This window comes from Cervus canadensis, chromosome X (genome assembly GCF_019320065.1).
Source record: "Cervus canadensis isolate Bull #8, Minnesota chromosome X, ASM1932006v1, whole genome shotgun sequence".
Classification (NCBI taxonomy): domain Eukaryota; kingdom Metazoa; phylum Chordata; class Mammalia; order Artiodactyla; family Cervidae; genus Cervus; species Cervus canadensis.
In genome coordinates this window covers 38,980,013-39,001,371 of record NC_057419.1, presented here as the reverse complement: position 1 = coordinate 39,001,371, position 21,359 = coordinate 38,980,013, and the positions used below count along the sequence as shown (strand labels likewise).

The 21,359-nt window shown below is 41.8% G+C and overlaps 1 protein-coding gene across 1 annotated transcript; it reads left to right on the top strand.

Annotated features, from left to right (window-relative positions):
• The first annotated feature begins 102 nt into the window (after window positions 1–102).
• Window positions 103–21,359, top strand: DGAT2L6 (diacylglycerol O-acyltransferase 2 like 6). The gene is made up of 7 exons (XM_043459972.1): window positions 103–260; window positions 13,703–13,813; window positions 14,362–14,432; window positions 14,799–15,003; window positions 16,416–16,590; window positions 20,090–20,301; window positions 20,741–21,359. The coding sequence occupies exons 1-7, from the start codon at window positions 170–172 to the stop codon at window positions 20,893–20,895; spliced, it is 1,020 nt and encodes a 339-aa protein (XP_043315907.1). The 5' UTR covers window positions 103–169; the 3' UTR covers window positions 20,896–21,359.

Here is a 21,359-nt window from a genome sequence, read left to right as displayed (position 1 = left end):
CAGGGTGGGGCAGAGAACAGGGAAGACTGGAGAAAAGGTTAGGTCAAGAGTAAAACCTCCAGCAGATAAAAGGACTCAGTAATGAGATTAAAGCAAAGCACCTATAATCGGCTCAGCTTTACAGGCACTGGCCTTCTGTTTGGGCTTCCTGCCACAACAGAACAGCACTATGGCCATGGCCTTCCTCTCCCAGCTGAATCTTCAGGAAATCCTCCAGACCCTCTCTGTTTTGCAGTGGATGCCAGTCTATGTCTTTTTGGGTGAGTGAACCCCAGGGCCTGGAGAGTACAGAGAATAAATGAAGAAAGAGAGCAAGAATCTCCAGATGATTGACATTGACATTGACGTTGCTCAGTCGTGTCCAACTCTTTGCAACCCCATGGACTGTAGCCTACCAGGCTCCTCCGTCCATGGAATTTTCCAGGCAAGAGTACTGGAGTGGGTTGCCATTTCCTTCTCCAGGAGATCTTCCCGACCCAGGGATCGAACCCTGGTCTCCCTCATTGTAGGCAGACACTTTACCGTCTGAGCCACTAGGGAAGTTTGGGAGGGTTCTAAAGAGATCATTTGGTCAGTCCTCTCTCTCTGGGAAGGACTGTGCCTCTCCACCCAGAGAGATGGCCATTGTTGAGTTCACTAGATATCTCTCCTCCCAACTGAGGAACACGAAGGCCAGGAGTGAAGCTGCAGTTGTTCTGGTTTAAAGTCCACCCCAGCCTTCTCTCAGAACTGCCCCTCTGTGAACTAGCTGAAAAGAGTCTTATTTGGGGACAGGGGCAGAATTGGTACTGGGCAGATGTAAGGTGATTTTCTTTATTACGATGAGAGAATTATGGAAAAGCTGCGGGCTGCCTGAGTGACTCATTAGACGGAATTTTGAGAAAGGGCCAGTTCTTCAACAGACTCAAAAAATCAGTTATCAGTGCTGGGCAAATGGGCTGAGAGTTCCAAGCTCTTCCCAGTCAGAAACCAGGTCTTTGTGGGCAGCCGATTACAGGGCCGAGTTTGGAAACTGGACATGGAGAAATTTCATCCTGAAGGATGGGACAGGATAGGAGGCTGCCCAGTCCAATCTGTGGGAGGATATGTGTCCCTGTAGAGCAGAGGTTCTTAATTAGAGACCTATAGACACTAGTGCTTTCCAGGTCGCACTAGTGGTAAAGAACCCTCCTGCCAATGCAGGAGAGTTAAGAGACAAGGGTTCAATCCCTGGGTCAGGAAGATCCCCTGGAGAAGGAAATGGCAACCCACTCAGGTATTCTTGCCTGGAGAATCCCATGGACAGAGGAACCTGGCAGGCTACAGTCCATGGGGTCGCAAAGAGCCAGACACGGCTGAAGCGACTTAGCATGCACACAGACCTAGAATGAGACAGGGAGGGACAATGTTGAATTTGGAAGGAAAAAAATCACCTCTTTATTTTCACTAACCTCGTCTTGAATTGATGAACGTAGGCAGCAAACCACAGAAGTATCTGTAAATTTGTCAGTAACAGACATCATAGAGATTTAAATTTCACATGCCAGTTGTTGCAGGCATCTCAAAAGTTCATTTATGCTTGTTACCACTTCTGAATTCCAATAGTTATTGGAACTACCATTAGGTGTGGTTATCTACTGCACAAATCAAGAATTCATGTACTGTACCACATTTTTTGCAATATCTTGATAACTATGTTTAACTATGAAGAGTTTCCTTTGTAAGTCTGTGTATTTTATTTTGTGCATTTAAAAATAATATTCAGAAAAGTGATCTATAGGCTTCACCAGACTAACAAAGAAGTCCATGGCCACCCAAAGATGAAGACTTAGTGAGCCTTATTGAAATCAAATCATGCTAAGCCCTTAACCTATCAATAACTTGACTCTAGTTGCATTAAGAGAAGGAAGTGATTTTTCTATAAATTTATTTGTTTCTAGTGTTTCATTTTTTATTGTTGCTGTCCTTTGCATCTATGTTTAACTTCCTCAAAAAGACCCCTTAACAAGTTCCAGCCCTTAGTTAGGAAAGTTGAGGGTCACCAGAATGTCCTAAGAGACTTAACATCATGGTGGCATCTGTCATTTCAAGTCTGGACCCCAGAAAGAGTGGGCAAAGATGGGCAGAGAGAGCAAGGAAAAGAGGTCCAGAGAAGAGCTGTATGAGCTGAGCCTTTTAGGTGTGGGGTCAGTCCCACCCTGGAAAATCTCTGTATGGTATTTGAACACAAGTGCCTAGATTGTTCTGGCTCTTCTGGGGAGAGCTTCTCAATATAATGTTTTCATTTTTCTCCCCAAAAATCATATTTCTTGAGTATTTTTTCTCTTTCTTCCTTTTCCCCTCTCAAAGGACATGAGCTAGGATAAAGGATATGTTCAGCACTGAATGTATAAAGATCCAAGACTATAAGGACTAGCCTCCTGGTAACACCCCCCACCCTCCAATCTTACCAGCTTCCAGCCATCCTAGAAGAGCTATGGCACCTATGTGTCTTGAGTGAAAAACTCTCTGTCCCACTTCATATGAGTGGAATCATGTACTATTTGTCCTTTTGTGATTTCACAAAAAAATTGCCTTTTTTTGCCATCTTTTGCCTTCTTTCACTTAACACAATGTTTTCAAGATTCATTCATGTTGTGACAATTTCCTTCCTTTTTAAGGCTGAATAATATTGTATCATATGTATATACCATTTTTTGTTTATTCATTATCCATTAATGGACTCTGGTTTTTTCTGCCTCCTGGCTATTGTGAATAATGCTCTATGAACATGGGTGTTCAAATATCTCCTTGAGAGCCTGCTTTCAATTCTTTTGGCTATATACCCAGAAGTAGAATTTCTGGGTCATATGGTAATTCCATTTTAAAAATTGTTGTGCAGTTGTCATACTGTTTTCCATAGCAGCTACATCATTTTACATTTCCACCAACAGTGTGCAAGAGTTTCAATTTTTCCACATCCTCACCAACACTACTTTATTGTCTATTTTTTTTAGTAGCCATCCTAATGAAATGAGATGATATCTCATTGTGGTTTTAATTTGTATTTCCCTAATGACTAGTGAACTTTAGCATCTTTTCGTATACTCATTGGCCATTTGTTTTGACTTCTTTTAGATTGATTATCATTCCACTTGTCTTCTGTTAGTTTAGGTTACTATACATCCTGTTTCCCTTCTTCTAGTGATTATGCTAGAAATTACAACACAAATCCTGGATCTTGGAGGTTATCAAGGTAGCTAAAACATGTAACAGTGTATGATACCCACAGAGATGCCTAAGACAGTCAAATCTGTCCAACAGTTACAGAGCAATTACAAAGTATAAGATTTTGGCTGTCCTTGTGACACTACAACAATGAGCCAAGTATAGGCTCTTCTATCTGGTAACAAAGAGAAAATAATCATTCATTCCACCATTCTCCCATTCCAGGTATCAGTGCTGAACACATAAGTGAATCATTACATTGTAAGATTGACTGTGTTAAGTGAAATGAACAGACACAATGAAGCCACTAGAAAATATTACACAAGGTTAACAGGATCAGGGAAGGCAGGAACGGGCAGCAGTGTGACGCAGTGAAAAGGACATGGGTTCTGCAGTTTGTCAAACTTGGTTAACAACTAGCTGTTGTGAATTTAGACAGGTACTGTAACCCTTCTAAGCCTCCATATCCCCATCCTCTCAAGCCTGGTTCACAATAAACGCTCCATACAAAAACAGTGTCCTTCCTTCCTCCCTCCCTTCTTCCTTCCTAATTCCCTTCTATCTTCTCTTTCTCACTCTCTTTCCTTCATTCTTTCTGTCTTGCTCAGAGTCATCCTCAGCATTTCTCCTCCTTCCTGAATGATGGTCAGAATAATGACTGATTACTGAGCACCACTGAAAGTGGGGGGGGGGAGTAGGGAAGAGAGAAAGAGAAAAGGCAGAGGGACAAGAAGGAGGAAAGAAGTGAGAAGAGAGGAATGAAAAGATGGTTTGGGGGAATACAAATGTTCATGACCTTTGAAACTCAGCAATGCTCCTGAGAGCCTCTCTGAGGCCCAGCTTCCATTTAAAGGATGGCTCTCCATCTGTCTCTCTTTTGCTGGGCTTGTATCACCAGTGATCTAAACTATTGCAATATCCTCTTTCCTGGCCCTCTACTCTCCACCCTCTCCAATATATTCCACTGCTTACATCCAGAAGAGTCCTTCAAATGCATCTTTGATTACAGCCCTCTACTGCTCAAAAATAGTCACTGATTTTCCCTTGCCTACTTGATGAGGTAAAAATGTGTCATCCGGGGCATTCGAGGACCTTCTCTACTCTCTGGTTTTAACTCTTTGCCAGCTCATCCCCCTACTTGGAGCTTGTATTCCAGGTAACTTATTCACAGAACAAATGGGAAGGATACTTACTCTCCCACTCCTTTACTTTTGCTCTATTTCCTCCACTTAAAAAATTCCCTGATCACCCTTCCTGAACTATCTATGGACAATCCCTTCTTTGAGATATTGCTCAAGTCATACCTTCTCTGCAACACTTTCCTGGTAACCTGAGACTACTTTGTCTCTGAAAATCTCTGCACTTTGTAAAATTTGGTTGGATAGCAGCCTTTACACCCTTTGTCTCCTCTACCCAATAGGCTTCATGAAAACAGGAGTCATGCCTTGTCAATATTATATTTCTTGCAAGACCAGGCTTGACACAGTTGATTCTTCCACATTTCTTCTCCTCAGTAAAGACCTTTAAGTCTACCTCTTGTTCTTTTCTCCCTCTCCTGGAAATCCTTTTTTTCATGGGCCTGCCTCCTTTCTCTGGTTGCTGATACTACAAAAAATAGAACATAGTCTTGGGAGTCAAACAGACCAAGTCTGCCATTTACTTATTATGTGACCTTGTGCAAGTAAGTCATTCACCCTCCACCATTGTAGAATAGAGCTCCCAAGACCACTCTGATAATCAAAGAAAACCCTCAACAGGTGTTCATTTTATTTTTGGGGGTTATAGGAATTGACATTACTTGGAGCCCAACTACTCCACCTCATAAGACATTTTTTAATGTCTTTATATGTTTATTGGTCATTTTTTAATGTATTTATTTTTAATGGAAGGATAATTACTTTATAATGTTGTATTGGTTTCTGCCATAAATCAATTTAATCAGCAGAAGAGTGACTACCACTTCTGAGACAGGCACCCTAGACTCTGATTTCATTGCACCTTCAAAAAGAATAATGAGTAACTAGATCCTAGAAAATGAGGCAAATAGAAATTTTGATACCTTCCCAGCATTTATTTATTTTTTTTTCCTTCCCAGCATTTAAACAGGCCCTTTCAAAGCATCACTCCCTACTACCTCTTCTTCACTCCCCTACATCCAATAAACTGTCAAACCCTGAAAATTCTGCCTCCATAATATCTTTCAAATTGATTTCAGAAATAGTAGCCTATTTCAGGTTCTCACTATCTCTCATCTAAGACAGTGCAGCTCTTAGCTGACCTCCCTCCCTCAGTTTCTCCTGCTCCCAGTCATTTCAAACAATCTTCCTGATGCACAAATATGATCATGCTCTTCCTCTGATGAGAATCTGGATTCTCATTCCCTTAAGAAGTATCAGACCTGAGTTCCTCGGCTTCCTTTCCAGCATCATCCTCTATTCCATGGTTTCCCATATTCCCTGTACTTTTGCAAGTTATGATATTACTCACAGACCTTGGACTCTTCCATATCTAGGCCTCTGTTTGAGCTCTTCCTTGCTTGTGGAAGGCCCTTTTGCCACTAATCCATCTGTCAAAACCCTACTTTTCCTCCAAGATTCAATTTAAGTCTTACCTTCTGCAAGAAACCTTTCTAGGTTGCCCATAAACCTTTCTAGGTTGTAGTAAAGAATGGTTCCCATATAATGACATTTGAACCCTGACTGTATCATTCTCACCCTCTGGGGCATATCTGTTATTTATGGTATCAATCTTCCCCTCTAGACTATGAGTTTCTGGAAGGCAGGAATTTTATTTTTATGTCTTAATATGACTTAAAATTAATTAAGCATATGTAAAGTACTTAAAATAGTTTTTGGTTCTTAAAGACTCAACAAATACTACCAAAGGCATGGAGATGTGACATTGTATGATGGGTTGAGGGAATGGAGAGTAGACTAAGGTGGTTGAACCTCTGTTTCCCATTCTTCAGTCATTTGCATCCCACCTTCTGGTTCTTTCCACAGCTGAGTACCACCTATACTATTATTACTTAACATTTTCCCCAAAACTGACTCACTCCTATAACCTAAATTAATATATTTTAATAGGAAACTTTATACCACTACCATGAACTCACTTTGATTCACTACATATTAAAATAACTTTCCATCTATGAACCACTTCAGATCACCCCATGTCCCTACAGTGGTTTGGGGACCACAAGCTAGATCATATGGGGTATGAGTGCTGGTGCTGAGAGATGAGGCTAGGAAGGTGAGCGGGGCCGGTCCATGGAGGGCCTTAAATGCCTGACTAACATGTTCAGACTTCATCCTGTTAGCAGTGGGACAGTACTGAAGGTTTCATAGGAGGCAAACAACACTACAACTGTGCTTAGTTAAAAATAAATCTGGCAGCAGCATGGAAAACAGAGTAGGGGGAAGAGATCAGCAGGCAAGAATAGATAAAAGACTGCAGTCTAGACCAGAGGAGATCAAGTTCTGGACCACGGCAGTAGCAATGGAGACAGAGGCAGAATGATGAATGGGAGAGATTTTTTTTTTTTTTTGGAAAGGGAGAGAAGTTGAAGATATCTCCAAAATGATGAAACTGACATTTATCCTGAGGTCTGAAATATGTATAAGAACTAGCCAGGCAAAAAGCTGAAGGAAGAGTCTTCCAGGCGAAAGGGACAACATGCACAGAAGCCTAGAGGCTGGAGAACAGAATAGGTAGAAGAAACCTACAGTAGAACAGGTTGGTGGCATGCAGAGAGCAAGGGGGTGGCCAGGCACTCCATCATGGAGGACCTTTGGAACCAAGGTTACAAGACTGGACTTGGTCCTAAGAGTCACCAGAAGCCATGTGAGTTATTGAATTATTAAATTACCACCAACCCCCATCAGTTCTCATTTTTATCATCACTTTTGATCCGTTAAGTAATCACTGAACTGCAGAAATGTCTCTTTGACAAGCCAGGCATGTTCTTGCTTATATGCTGTAGAAGGACAGAGATCTGCATTTAGCCTTCTGGTTGCATCATGACTCAAACGGATGCAGGGAACCTATTAGAAGACATTGGCAGTTGGCTTAGAAAGAGAGAGTGGTAACTTGGACTGGTGGTAGCATGGAGGCATGGAACAGAATAATTTGAAAGACGTTTGAAGGACAGAACTGACAGAAATTAATAATTGACTAAAGGAAAGCAATGATTAGAGCTCAGTAGTTGAGAGTACAGTCTCCTGGTCTTAGTGTTGAGATGGAGGCCTTTGGGAGAGCTCAGTCTCTGGAGGAAGAGTGTGAGTTCTCAACTCTGGCTCACCCACCAGCTAGCTGTGTGACCTTAAGTAGTTGTTGAACCTCTCTGAACCTGGGTCCCTCGTCCACAAAATGAGAATGCTCATTGTCCTAATGGGGTCTTTATGAAGCTTAAATAAAATGCACATGTACAATACTTAGTTTTACATGATGAGTATACAATAAATGTTGCTATTACTTTATGGGAAAGTTAGTAAGAAAGATGAATCAGAGATGATTTGAAGAAAGGACCCACTTAGATTCATACTGGCACCATCTTTAACCAAAGCTAGTAATCATTAGTAATTTGAGGCTCTACACGTTTATCTTTTTAAAGCCACAACCAAGGTAAAGTAGATGGTAAAAGGGTCAATTCACCAAGAAGACATAACTATCCTAAATGTCTATGTACCTAACAATGGAGTTTCAAAGTGAAAACTTCTGAAACTGAAAAAATAAATAAGCAAGTTAACAATTATATTTGATGACTTCTTTGAAAACTACAAACAACCAAAACTCACCCAAAATGAAATAGGTAACCTATAACTACTAATTAAATTAAATTTTAATTTTGGAACGTTGTAAACTTCCAAAACAGAAATCTGCAGATCCAGATGGTTTCAGCGGCATATTCTTCCAAACATTTTAAAGATGATATATCACAAATTCTACATACTCTTTTCCAGAAAATAAAAGAGGGAGGAACACTTAACAACTCATTTATGAGGCCAGACCCTGATGCCAAAACCAGACAAAACAACACAAAAAAGAAAACTACAGACCAATATCCCTCATGAATATAGATGCAAAAATCATCAACAAAATACTAGCAAATCAAGTCCAGCAATATATTACAAAGAGTAATATACCATGACCAAGTAGGCTTTATTCCAGGAATGCAAGTGTAAATATTTGAAAAACAATATTAACCATACTAACCACCTAAGGGAGAAAAATACACAATTATATCAATTGTTGGAGAAAAAGCATTTGAAAAAAAATTTTATTAATAAAATTTGCTATCTTGGATTTAAGCAAAAAAGAAAAACAGAAGGCATTTGACAAATTTTAATCCATGACAAAATCTCTCAGCAAGCTAAGAATAGAAGGCAACTTTCTCAACTTGATAAAGAGCATCTATAAAAAAAAAACCTGCAGTTAACATCATACTTAATGGTGAAAAACTGAAAGCTTTCTCCCTAAGATGGGGAGCAAAGCAAGGATGTCCACACTCACCATTTGTATTCAACATCATACTAAAAGTCCTAGCAATAAAGCAAGAAGAAAAAGAAATAAAAGCATACAGATTGTAAAGTAAGAAATAAACTGTACTAATTAACAGATAACATGATCATCTGTGTAGAAAACCCCATTAGATTACATATTTCTAAACCTATTTTAAAAATATACTAAAAAATAACCCTCTAAGAACTAACAAATGAGGTTAACAAAGTCCCTGGTCACAAGATCTCACATAAAAGTCAACCATGTTTCTATATACTAGCGGAGAACAATTGAAAATAAAAATTTAAAAACAATACCATTTAAATGCCTCCAAAAATAAAATACTTATGAATATATTTAATAAAACCTGTATAGCATCTGTAGGCTGAAAACAATAACATGCTAATAAAATTAAAGACCTAAATGGAGACATACTGTGTTCATGGATTGGAAAACTCAAAGATGTCAGTTCTTCTCAAAATTGATCTATAAATGTAACACAGCTCAAATAAAAATCCCAACAGAGTGCATTTGATAACAGTTTTTCCTAAATACTAAATTTCCCAAATTTGATAATGGCACTGTGAGTGCCTTAATTTTTAGAAAATACAGAGTTACTTAGGAGCAAAGCATTGTGATCTCTGCAATGGACTATAAATACAAACATATTTATATACTTATATTTAGGAATAAGTCAAATGCAAAATGTTGACAATAAAGAGATCTAGGTGAAGCTTATGTGGGATTTTATTAAATTATTCTTGCAAATTTTCTATTTAAGTCTTTTTCAAAATAAAAAGTTTAATTTGAAAAGCCTCATCAGGTGTTTTTATAAGCATCGACGAGATGATTGTACAATTTATATAGAAAAACAAAAGAACTACAATATCTAAAACCATTTTGAAAAGAGAATAGTTAGAGGATCACACTATCTGGTTTCAAGACTTAATGGAAAACTACAGTAATCAAGACAGTGATATATTTGTGAAGAGATAAGCACATGGATCAATGGAACAGAATAGAGTCCAGACAGACCTGCACAAATATGGCCAATTGATTTTTGACAAACATGCAAAAGCAGTTCAATGGAGGAAGGATAGCATTTTCAATAAACAATGTTGGGACAATTGGTTATCCATATATAGTAAATGGATCTTGACCAAAACCTCACACCTTATTATAATATTAACTCAAAATGGATCACAGGTCTAAAAAGTAAAACATAAAACTTGTAGTAAAAAACGTAAGAGAAAACCTTCATGACCTGAGGTTAAGTAAAGAGTTCTTAGATTTAATATCAAAAGCACAATCTGTAAAAGAAAAAAAATGATACATTGGACTTCATCAAAATTAAAAGTTTTTGCTCTAAGAAAGACTCTGTTAAGAGAATAAAAAGGTAAACACAGGGAATTTCCTGGCATTCCAGTGCTTAGGACTCTGTGCTTCACTGAGGGCCTGAGTTCAATCCCTGGTCTGGGAACTAAGATCCCACAAGCCTTGTTGCATGGCCAAAAAAAAAGTTTTTTTAAGATAAACATAAACTGGAGAAAATGTTTTCAAATCACATATCTGATAAAATACTTGTATCAAAAAAAAAAAGAAAGAAATTGTATCCAGATTGTATAAAGAAACTCACAAAGAAATCAAACAATCCAATTGAAAAATGAGCCAAATATTTTAATAGATACTTCACCAAAAAGGATATACAAAAGACAGGTAAACACATAAAAAATTGTTAAGCATGATTAGGTATAAGGGAAATGAAATAAAAACGATGATGAGATACCATGCTATACATCTATTAGAATGGTTTAGCCATCTTCAGTACAAACTAAATTAAGAGCCTGCCTTATGTGTACTTCCTCCTTGATAATCCACTCCAAAACTACTCACTTGAACATGGACAAGGTGTTGGAAGCATCTCTTTGTGTCAAGGCCATAATGTCTAAGATAGTGCCACACATACACATACACAAATGTGTCCTTTATTCTTGCCTCAGACACCCTTGCTTTCTTTCACAAAACTCCTTGTTTCACAAAGTCAAGCCCTTCCATGTTTAGCCTGTTTCTCTTATCTCTTTAAATCTCCCTTTTGTCACCATAAGTGACACCAATGATACTCAAACAGGTTGGGTCTGGCAAGATTGCCCTCAAAGGACACTTATGGTCCTCTGAGGTGCCACATCTGTAGTTCTAACTGATTTCACAAGGGGAGTGATGTTTATTGAGATATGGCTCTCAGTTCAGTTCAGTAGCTCAGTCGTGTCTGACTCTTTGTGACCCCATGGACTGCAGCATGCCAGGCCTCCCTGTCCATCACCAACTCCCAGAGTTTACTCAAACTCATGTCCATTGAGTCGGTGATGCCATCCAATCATCTCATCCTCTGTTGTCCACCTCTCCTCTCGCCTTCAATCTTTCCCAGCATCAGGGTCTTTTCAAATGAGTCAGTTCTTCACATCAGGTGGCCAAAGTATTGGAGTTTCAGCTTCAGCGTCAGTCCTTCCAATTGATTCCTTGAGGATGGACTGGTTGGAACTCTTTGCTGTCCAAGGAACTCTCAAGAGTCTTCTCCAACACCACAGTTCAAAAACATCAATTCTTCAGTGCTCAGCTTTCCTTATAGTCCAACTCACATCCATACATGACTACTGGAAAAACCAGAGCTTTGACTAGATGGAACTATGTTGGCAAAGTAATGTCTCTGCTTTTTAATATGCTGTCTAGTTTGGTCATAACTTTTCTTCCAAGGAGCAAGCTTCTTTCACTTTCATGGCTGCAGTCACCACCTGCAGTGATTTTGGACCCCTCAAAATAAAGTCTGTCACTGTTTCCACTGTTTCCCCATGTATTTGCCATGAAGTGATGGGACCAGATGCCATGATCTTAGTTTTCTGAATGTTGAGTTTTAAGCCAACTTTTTCACTCTCCTCTTTCACTTTTATCAGAGGGTCTTTAGGTCTTCGCTTTCTGCCATAAGTGTGGTGTCATCTGCATATCTGAGGTTATTGATATTTCTCCTGGCAATCTTGATTCCAGCTTGTGATTCATCCATGATGAATTCATCATTCTCATGATGTACTCTGCATATAAATTAAATAAGCAGGGTGACAATATACAGCCTTGATGTACTCTTTCCCTATTTGGAACCAGTCTGTTGTTCCACATCCAGTTCTAACTCTTGCTTCCTGACCTGTATACAGATTTCTCAAGAGACAGGTCAGTTTGTTGTGATCCACACAGTCAAAGTCTTTGGCATAGTCAATAAAGCAGAAGTAGATGTTTTACTAGAACTCTCTTGCTTTTTCAATGATCCAACAGATGTTGGCAATTTGATCTCTGGTTCCTCTGCCTTTTCTAAATCCAGCTTGAACATCTGGAAGTTCACGGTTCACAGACTGTTGAAGCCTGGCTTGGAGAATTTTGAGCATTACTTTCCTAGCATGTGAGATGAGGGCAATTGTGTGATAGTTTGAGCATTCTTTGGCATTGCCTTTCTTTGAGATGGTAATGAAAACTCCGGTCCTGTTCCAGTCCTGTGACCACTGCTGAGTTTTCCAAATTTGCCGGCATATTGAGTGCAACACTTTTATAGTATCATCTTTTAGGATTTGAAATAGCTCAACTGGAACAGACCAGTTCAGTAGACTACTTTTAGGACTGATGGATTACTGAAAATGATCAGATATAAGGCATGAAATTAACCCATCTATACTTCCAAAATAACATTGGATTTAGACAACACAAATGCTGACTAAACACTAATCATTTAAGTTTACCTAATATTGAAAAGAGAAAACATTTCTTCATCTTTCAGTCTATCTATAGATATTTGTTGAACACTTACTGCATGCAAAGCGCTCTTCTGATTGCTGGTGATACAAACTAAATTTATTAGAAGTAAGATATAAAAGAAATTATATACTTAGGCTCCCTTTAATTAATAATGATTCATATTTAATTTTATCTGAGTTTTCTTCTGAGGCTTACCCAGCAAATTTACTCTCATCTTTTGTGAGGGTCAGAGGTAGCAGGATTTTTATCCATGGCAAGCTTCCCATAAAATTCCTCCCCCTACTATTTCTTATTTAATTAGCATGCTTACAACAGCCATCTCAGCCAGATCTTGTAAGGGGAATTCAGCCTATCACTAAGATTTCTTCTAACCCACAACATGACTTTTTTTTTTTAAATGCCCGTTCCATCTTTTTCCTGTTATTTCCATCAGAGTCCAAGATGCAAGAGACATATCTGCTGTTTGGTGACTCTTGAGTTTCTTCCCCTTCTCTGAAACTTTTTATCTACTGTGATATGGTTATCTGGTCAATGAAGTCATTCCTTTAGCTGAATTTTTTAAAATTCACAATATGGGTATGAGCCCCTCTTTCTCATGGATGCAGATTTTAAAATAGAATTCAATTCCCACAGCTGTAAGATGTATCACATTCACATTTCACAGTCTGCTGTGACCCTTTGCTGACAGAGATGATTTTTCCCCCTTCTGAACTTTTGACCCATTTTGAATGGGATGAAATTGAGCACAGTAAAGCGGTTTATAATATGTATTTTCCTCTCAGCATCAAACAGCCTGTACAGTGCAGGCAGCCCCTCTCCACTGGAATGTGCTGGCAGAGCAGTTTGACAAAGGAAGGAGGGTTGAGGACTTCCTGAGGTCTCAGAATGGGGATGTCAGCCTTTGGCACAAGATGCTGTTCCTTTCAGTTGCCAAGTAGTGCTGTCCTTTGATCCCAGCTGAGGACCTACTCTGAGAATGCCATGGTTCTGCCATTTCCTCAGTTAAGATCACAGTCATCAAGGGGGCCCAGATTCAGGAACTCAGAGGTCATCCTGGACCACAGCAGAGCTAGGAGGGAGATGGGGAGTGGAGGGGATGAGGGAAGAACAGTCTCATGCTGGCCTTGACCTGCTTCTTCACTACAGAGCAGAGACTGGGATCATGAGATGTGTATTAAACTTGAAGGGAACTAAAGGGCATGAACCCCTTGTGTCCCCTCAGGAGCTATTCCTATTATCCTTATACCCTACTTTCTGGTGTTCACTAAGTTCTGGATGGTGTCTGTGCTCGCCTTAGCCTGGCTCGCCTATGACTGGAACACCCACAATCAAGGTAAGAAACAGGGGAAGAGCAGTGATCCCTGTCTGTGCCAAGGATGGAACCACAGGGACGGAGTGAGGGTGGAAGGGAAGGGTGAGAGAGGCAGTGGGAGAAGAGGTGAGGAGAGGAAAGAAGGGGAAAGGGAAAGGAGGGCAGGGAGTGGAAGTGAGGGAGAGAGGAGGAAGGGCAAAGGAGAGAGGAGGAAGGGCAAAGGAGAGAGGGAAGAGAAGAGAGACAGGGGTCCAAAGCTCAGCAGGAATAGAGGGCTTGGTCAGGCTGCCCAGGAAGAATTAAGAGACTGGTTTCTGAGTGGGTGCTCCCAGCCTCATGTTATTTCTCTCTCACCTTTCTGGCAGCTCCAGAAGAGCAGGGGTTGCCTGTGTCTTCTGGAGGATTGGATTCAGGGATAGACCTTATAGCTCAATGCCCAAGAAACATGGAAATGTGAAAAGGAGCCCCCTCCTGTGACCCGAGGACATTAGGAAGATCCCTCCACCTCCAGAAGAAGTACGGGGATTGGCAAGACCTCACCTGCTCTTCCCTTCCCTCTGTACTTGCAGGTGGTAGACGTTCCGCTTGGGTACGAAACTGGACAATCTGGAAATATTTCCGAAATTACTTCCCAGTAAAGGTAACGACCCTTCCTCTGGAGGGCCTCAGTCCCTGTTGCCAAGACTCTTGCTCCCCATTCAGCCCCATATTTTCAAAGGCTTTTGTGGACAACAGTGGAGGTCAAAGCCCAGAGGCATAATAGAGTACAGTCCCAAGATGGATGGGCAGGGGGGGAAATGAATAAATAGCACCTTGCCTCACAGTGGCAAACTCAGGTCAGCCTCACTGAGTATGATAACCCCTGGCAATTCTATGAGAGTGACAATATCACAGTGAATAAGGATTAGGGGCTCCCCAAGGGAAACACAGGCTACCTGCTGGCCTCTGAGTCCACATGTCCTCTCTTCCTTCTATCTACTGCTCTGACTCGATCTCCCTCTAACAGCTGGTGAAGACTCATGACCTCTCTCCCAGACACAACTATATCATTGTCAACCACCCCCATGGTGTACTCCCTTATGGTGTCTTCATCAACTTTGCCACTGAGACCACTGGCTTTGCTCGGATTTTCCCAGCCATCACTCCTTATGTAGCGACCTTGGAAGGGATCTTCTGGATCCCACTTGTACGAGAATATGTGATGTCAATGGGTGAGTATGAGAGATCATTCCATTCTCTGACCTACCTTGGGGCTCCAACTTTAATAAGCCTTGAGTCAGTCTAGTACTCACTCCCTGCTGGAAGAACACTTAGTAGAAAATGAGTGCCAAGCACACTGGACCAGTGACAGGAATATGTGGCCGAGCCTCAGGTTTAATCTGGGAAGCAGGGTTTGATTAGGTAAGAGGGTAAGTTAAAAGCATTCATAAGAGTTGCCAAAAATCCTTTCAGAGGAGGAAGCAGAAGCCTGGGGTTCGGGATCAAAGCCAAAGTGGAAAGGAAAAGGCAGAAGTCAAATATCAAAACCAAATGTAGGGAAAATCAGGCATGAATGGGACAGCTCAGATATACTTTGCCAGACTGTTTCTGGGATGTCAATTGGCTTCTTTTGGGCAGTCATTTACGTAGCAGGTCTCATCCCAGGGCATCTCAAAGACACTTTTGAGACTTTCATATTAGCTGTACCCTCCTGGCCCATGCCCTTCATTTCCTGAGAACCCCTTCGAATTTGTATAAGATATCAAGGGATAAAAGGATAGGCATCCATCAGAATCCAGGGCAACTTCCCCATGCCAGGCTTCAAGCCAGGGTACTGTGCCAAATGTCCTTCTCTCTGGGTGAATATCCATCCTTCTGGATACCAGGAAACAACAGAAGCCAAACATTAAAAGGTAAGATACATTTATATCTGGAGGGGCCAAGTGGGACCACTGGAGTCCCAGGGGATGATTCTTCTCACCTCTCAGGTTGGCACGAATCTGGATCTTAAGGACTGTGGCCTGGAGCCAATGTCTGCCATCCCAGGAGAGAGCAGAAAGTAAGCACAGGGCAGAGATGGGAAGCAGAGATGAGGAAAGACTCTGTGACCATTGTTGAGCAACAGGATGTCATCCTCATTCCACGGTTCATCTACATGCCAGTTTGGCTTGGATGGGATCCTAGGTCTGCCTACTCTTTAGAAACTCCAGGGAATGGCTTACCTTTACCAGGTTACTCTAAGGAGGAAGCAGTTTGGTGGTGGCCATTCCTGATTACCCTCAGGAAAGAGAACTCTAGAGTCTCAAGTGACATCAGCCTGGGGAGAGTGGGAGACCACTGTGGTTACCAGGGTAGAGAAGAAAGGATGGGCTTTACAAGCTATAGAGCTATGAGAAAGTAGGCAGAAGAACTCAGTGTAGCTCCCACTTAAGTAGCACAGAGCCCCAAGGCAAGCAGCTGGCCCTAAGGACCGATCTCAGGCTAGGGCTAACCCAAGGTGTGGAGGGCAGGTCAAGACAGAAGATTGGAAACAATCACAACCAGGAGACAGAAGAACTGTCTCTAGCAGGAAGAGCCCCAAGGAACACCTTACCCCCTCCTCAAGCACCACATCTGTATGTCATTTGCCTCTTTGGTTTTGCAGGTGTGTGCCCAGTGAGTGAGTTGGCCTTGAAGTATTTGCTGACCCAGAAAGGCTCAGGCAATGCTGTGGTTATTTCTGTGGGTGGAGCTACTGAAGCCCTCTTGTGCCACCCAGGAGCCTCTACTGTCTTCCTTAAACAGCGTAAAGGTTTTGTGAAGGTGGCACTGAAGACAGGGTGGGTCCCCAGGTTCTAGTGTCCTATCGTCAGGGCATCCTAGGTACTCTCTAGCACCTCTCCAAAATGGTGCCCTCTCTTGGAAATGTGTTAGAAGGGGCTCCCTCTTCACCCTCATTGCTTCTTTCTACTCCCTCACACTGTGCCTTAAGGGTGTTTGGGCCTCCAGACACATTCTGATGGGTTCTGTTAAAACTTGAAGTTGGAGAAAGAACAGTAAAAGACCTTTATCTTCTGCACATTACCTAGTAGGCTGGGGGTCTGGGGAAGTGGGACTTTAGACTATATCACCCCATGCACTGTGAGGCCCAGAGAAACTGCCCAGGGCAAGGAAGGCATTGGACTTGATGCTGTGGGGTTTGCAAAGATGCAGAAGATATGGATACAGCCCCCAAACAGTGCATAATCTGGTTTGAAAAGTAGAAGGCAGTTATTGAACAGCTATTGTGTGTCAGGCATAGTACTAAGCATTGAGGATGTAAAAATAAATAAGACTTGGTCCTTGCCTTAAAGGTCTCATGGTCCAATGGAAAACAGACATAGTCATGTATAATTACATAATATATCCAAAAGCCAACCCCTTACCATCTCAACAATCACCCCCTGGTTTTCCACCCCATCATCTCTCCCCTGGATTATTGTAAGTCTCCTAAAAGCTCTCCCTGCTTCTATTCTTGCCTCCCTCACATTCCAGAGTCTGTTCTCAACTGTGGCCAGCATGATCCTATCCACCATGAGTCAGATGAGATCATGTCACTACTCAAAATGCTCTGATGGCTCCCATTTCACTCTGAGCAAAACCAAAGTCTTTATTTTTTTTCCCATTTATTTTCATTAGTTGAAGGCTAATTACTTTACAATATTGTAGTGGTTTTTGCCATACATTGACATGAATCAGCCATGGATTTACATGTATTCCCCATCCCGATCCCCCCTCCCACCTCCCTCTCCACCCGATCCTTCTGGGTCTTCCCAGTGCACCAGGCCCCAAGCACTTGTCTCATGCATCCAACCTGGGCTGGTGATCTGTTTCACCCTAGATAATATACATGTTTTGATGCTGTTCTCTCGAAACATCCCACCCTCACCTTCTCCCACAGAGTCCAAAAGTCTGTTCTGTACTTCTGTGTCTCTTTTTCTGTTTTGCCTATAGGGTTATCATTACCATCTTTCTAAATTCCATATATATGTGTTAGTATACTGTACTGGTGTTTATCTTTCTGGCTTACTTCACTCTGTATAATGGGCTCCAGTTTCATCCATCTCATTAGAACTGATTCAAATGAATTCTTTTTAATGGCTGAGTAATATTCCATGGTGTATATGTACCACAGCTTCCTTATCCATTCGTCTGCTGATGGGCATCTAGGTTGCTTCCATGTCCTGGCTATTATAAACAGTGTTGTGATGAACACTGGGGTGCACGTGTCTCTTTCAGATCTGGTTTCCTCAGTGTGTATGCCCAGCAGTGGGCTTGCTGGGTCATATGGCAGTTCTATTTCCAGTTTTTTAAGAAATCTCCACACTGTTCTCCATAGCGGCTGTACTAGTTTGCATTCCCACCAACAGTGTAAGAGGGTTCCCTTTTCTCCACACCCTTGTAGACTTTTGGATAGCAGCCATCCTGACTGGCATGTAATGGTACCTCATTGTAGTTTTGATTTGTATTTCTCTGATAATGAGTGATGTTGAGCATCTTTTCATGTGTTTGTTAGCCATCTGTATGTCTTCTTTGGAGAAATGTCTGTTTAGATCTTTGGCCCATTTTTTGATTGGGTCATTTATTTTTCTGGAATTGAGCTGCAGGAGTTGCTTGTATATTTTTGAGATTAATCCTTTGTCTGTTGCTTCGTTTGCTATTATTTTCTCCCAATCTGAGGGCTGTCTTTTCACCTTGCTTATAGTTTCCTTTGTTGTGCAAAAGCTTTTAAGTTTAGTTAGGTCCCATTTGTTTATTTTTGCTTTTATTTCCAATATTCTGGGAGGTGGGTCATAGAGGATCCTGCTGTGATTTATGTCGGAGAGTGTGAGCAAAACCAAAGTCTTTAAAGGGCCTGCAAGACCCTAAATGATCTGGTCCTTCGCCCACCTCTAATGGAGGGTCCTTCACTCCCTCCATTAGAGCTGTTCCTTGCTGTTCCTCAAAAAAGCCACATGCTCCTCCCTTAGGGTCTTTGCTCTAGCTGTTTCCTCTGTCTAGGACATTATTCCTCCAAGTAGCTGTTTGGCTCGTTCTTTTACCGCCTTCAGGTCTTTGCTCAAATGTCTATTCTCAATAACGTCTATCCTGATCATGCTGTTCTGTTTTTTCCCATTGTACGTATTATCTTCTCATATGTCATCAGTTTTATTTCTTTACATATATGGCTTTTTATTTGTTCATCATTATTATTTATTGTTTGTCTTCCCTTAATAAGAGATAAGTTCCATGATGACAGAGATTATTTTTTTAATCCACTGTGTTCACTTATATATTCCGAGGGCTTGAAAAAAGACTGGTACATAGAAGGAACTCAATAAATACTTATTGAATGAAAGATGTGTCATGATGGACACATGTACAAAGCACTATGAGAACACCAACTGATGGAAAGCCTTTCACCCAAAGTAGAAGTTTCATAAGTGGGTGACATCTGAATTGTGAATTGAAATATAGTAGGAGTTGCCAGTCCGACCAAAGGGGAGAAAGAACTCAGGTGTTCAGCGAGAACCTATGACAATACGTCAGGCACTATGCCAGGCCCTAGGGGTTCAAAGATGAATAAGACTTAGTTTCCACTTTTGATTGGCTTGCTGTCGACTGGGAGTCAGGCAAGGAGATGGCTATAGTACAGAGTTGGGGTAGTGTTAGCATAGGAAAGAAGCAAGCACTAGATGCAGGGGTTGGGGGGTGGGAGAAGTTGGAGGCAGTCAAAGAACTGGAGGTTGTTCAAGGGGATGAAACTGGAGCTGAGTAGTGAAGGGCAAAATGGAATAAGCCACGTGAAGACAGAGGGAAGGCATTTTTGGCAGAGGGAGTAGGATGTACCAAGACGCATAGAACGAGTAAGAACTTAGCACACTTAGTATGGCTAAGCAGACTGTGACAAAGGGCTGGGGAGAGAAGAACCTAGCCAGGTAGGCAAGGCTGGAGCACAAAGGCCACGCCAAGCACCTGGTACAAAGTGAGGAGTTCTGGGAAGAGTTTTCAAGAGAGGAGTGACATGTCCAGACACACAGTTTAAGAAGATCCTCTGGATGTGTACAATTTAGGCAATTAGATTTCCTGAGATTAGTGATTCATTTCCTGCCATCACAGGACAAAGTGCAGCAACTCCCCTCAAAATGTTCAGTTGGAGGGATGTGGAGCATAGCAAGGATAATACACAGTGCTGGAGATGCTTGGGTGCTTGGATTCTTGTCCTATAATGGGGCCATTGTAAAGCTTTCCTACCTTGGAGAGGGTTTCACTGTGGGGAGCTTTCTGGAAGAACTCACACTTCTGCCTGTCTCTTTGCAGAGCATACCTTGTCCCTTCCTATTCCTTTGGACAGAATGAAGTTCACAATCAAGAGACCTTCCCTGAGGGCACGTGGAAAAGGTTCTTCCAAAAAACCTTCCAGAACACATTCAAAAAAATCCTGGGACTAAATTTCTGTACCTTCCATGGCCGGGGCCTCACTCGAGGATCCTGGGGATTCCTGCCTTTCAATCATCCCATTACCACAGTTGGTAAGCTTTCCAGCATCTTTGGACCACCCTGGTCCTTGATTCCCCCCACCCAGCCCTCAAGTCCCAGGGGGCCTGGCATACAGCTGGGATGGGCAATGGGAATTCCGGTGGTTGTGGTTGAGGGTAGGGTAGGGAGGACAACTACGCAGATAAGAGTTGTGGCCATTCACAGGAGGGACAGAGTTCGACAGCTGCCATGAGGGCATCATTATTCACACACATGCCTCCAGCACTCTCCTAAGTTTACTCTCATTCTCTTAAGCATGCATGAGATCAGGTATTTGGAGAACATGGGACAGGGTGGGGTTGGAGCAGGGGGAAAGAATAAAGGAGGTAGAGGGGACCAAGATACCGAGTTTCAGTATGTGACTTCCTCTGAGGGATGGTAGTTTGAGTTGAGGGGGGAGGTCTGATGCTTGTCTCTTCTCTTGCCCCACAGTTGGGGAGCCCCTGCCAATTCCCAGGATAAAGAAGCCAGACAAGGAGACAGTGGACAAGTACCATGCACTCTACATCAATGCCCTTCAGAAGCTGTTTGATGAGCACAAAGTTCAGTATGGTCTGTCTGAGACCCAGGAGCTGACAATTGTCTAACAGGAGTTGGATTTCCCCATTATGGAACTCCCAAAGCATTGAGGGATCCAACCAGGGCCACAAGGAAAGGAGAATCTGGGAAGAGGGGAGGATCTCAGGGTTGAATGATGAGGCCAGCCAAGCCAGAAAGTACTTAATGAGTCAGGCTGAGGAAGGAACCAGAGTTATGGGGAAGACTGGGCAACAACCCAGTTTAGCAAGCAGTCTTTTGTGAGTACACATAGTCTTGTGAGTCTCTGTATGCCAGTTATTTTGGCTTCCTAATTCCAACCAACTCTGATCAGAGGAATAAGAAGCCAAAGAATACCATGTCCCTCCTCCTGAGCCTTAGTAACACCACACCATCACTGTTTAGGTTGAGGCTTAGAAGCTTTTTTTTTTTTTTTTTAGATTTCTATTTTTATTTTCATTAATTAAAAATCATCTCATTTATGTCAATAAACACTTTTTCCCATCATTGTCAA

Excerpts from the sequence above, each read along its gene's own strand:
- DGAT2L6 (XM_043459972.1), top strand. The coding sequence starts at position 170 with ATGGCCATGGCCTTCCTCTCCCAGCTGAATCTTCAGGAAATCCTCCAG. Across the intron at positions 13,814-14,361 it reads CTGGAACACCCACAATCAAG|GTGGTAGACGTTCCGCTTGG; the intron begins GTAAGAAACAGG and ends CTGTACTTGCAG. Across the intron at positions 15,004-16,415 it reads AGAATATGTGATGTCAATGG|GTGTGTGCCCAGTGAGTGAG; the intron begins GTGAGTATGAGA and ends TTGGTTTTGCAG.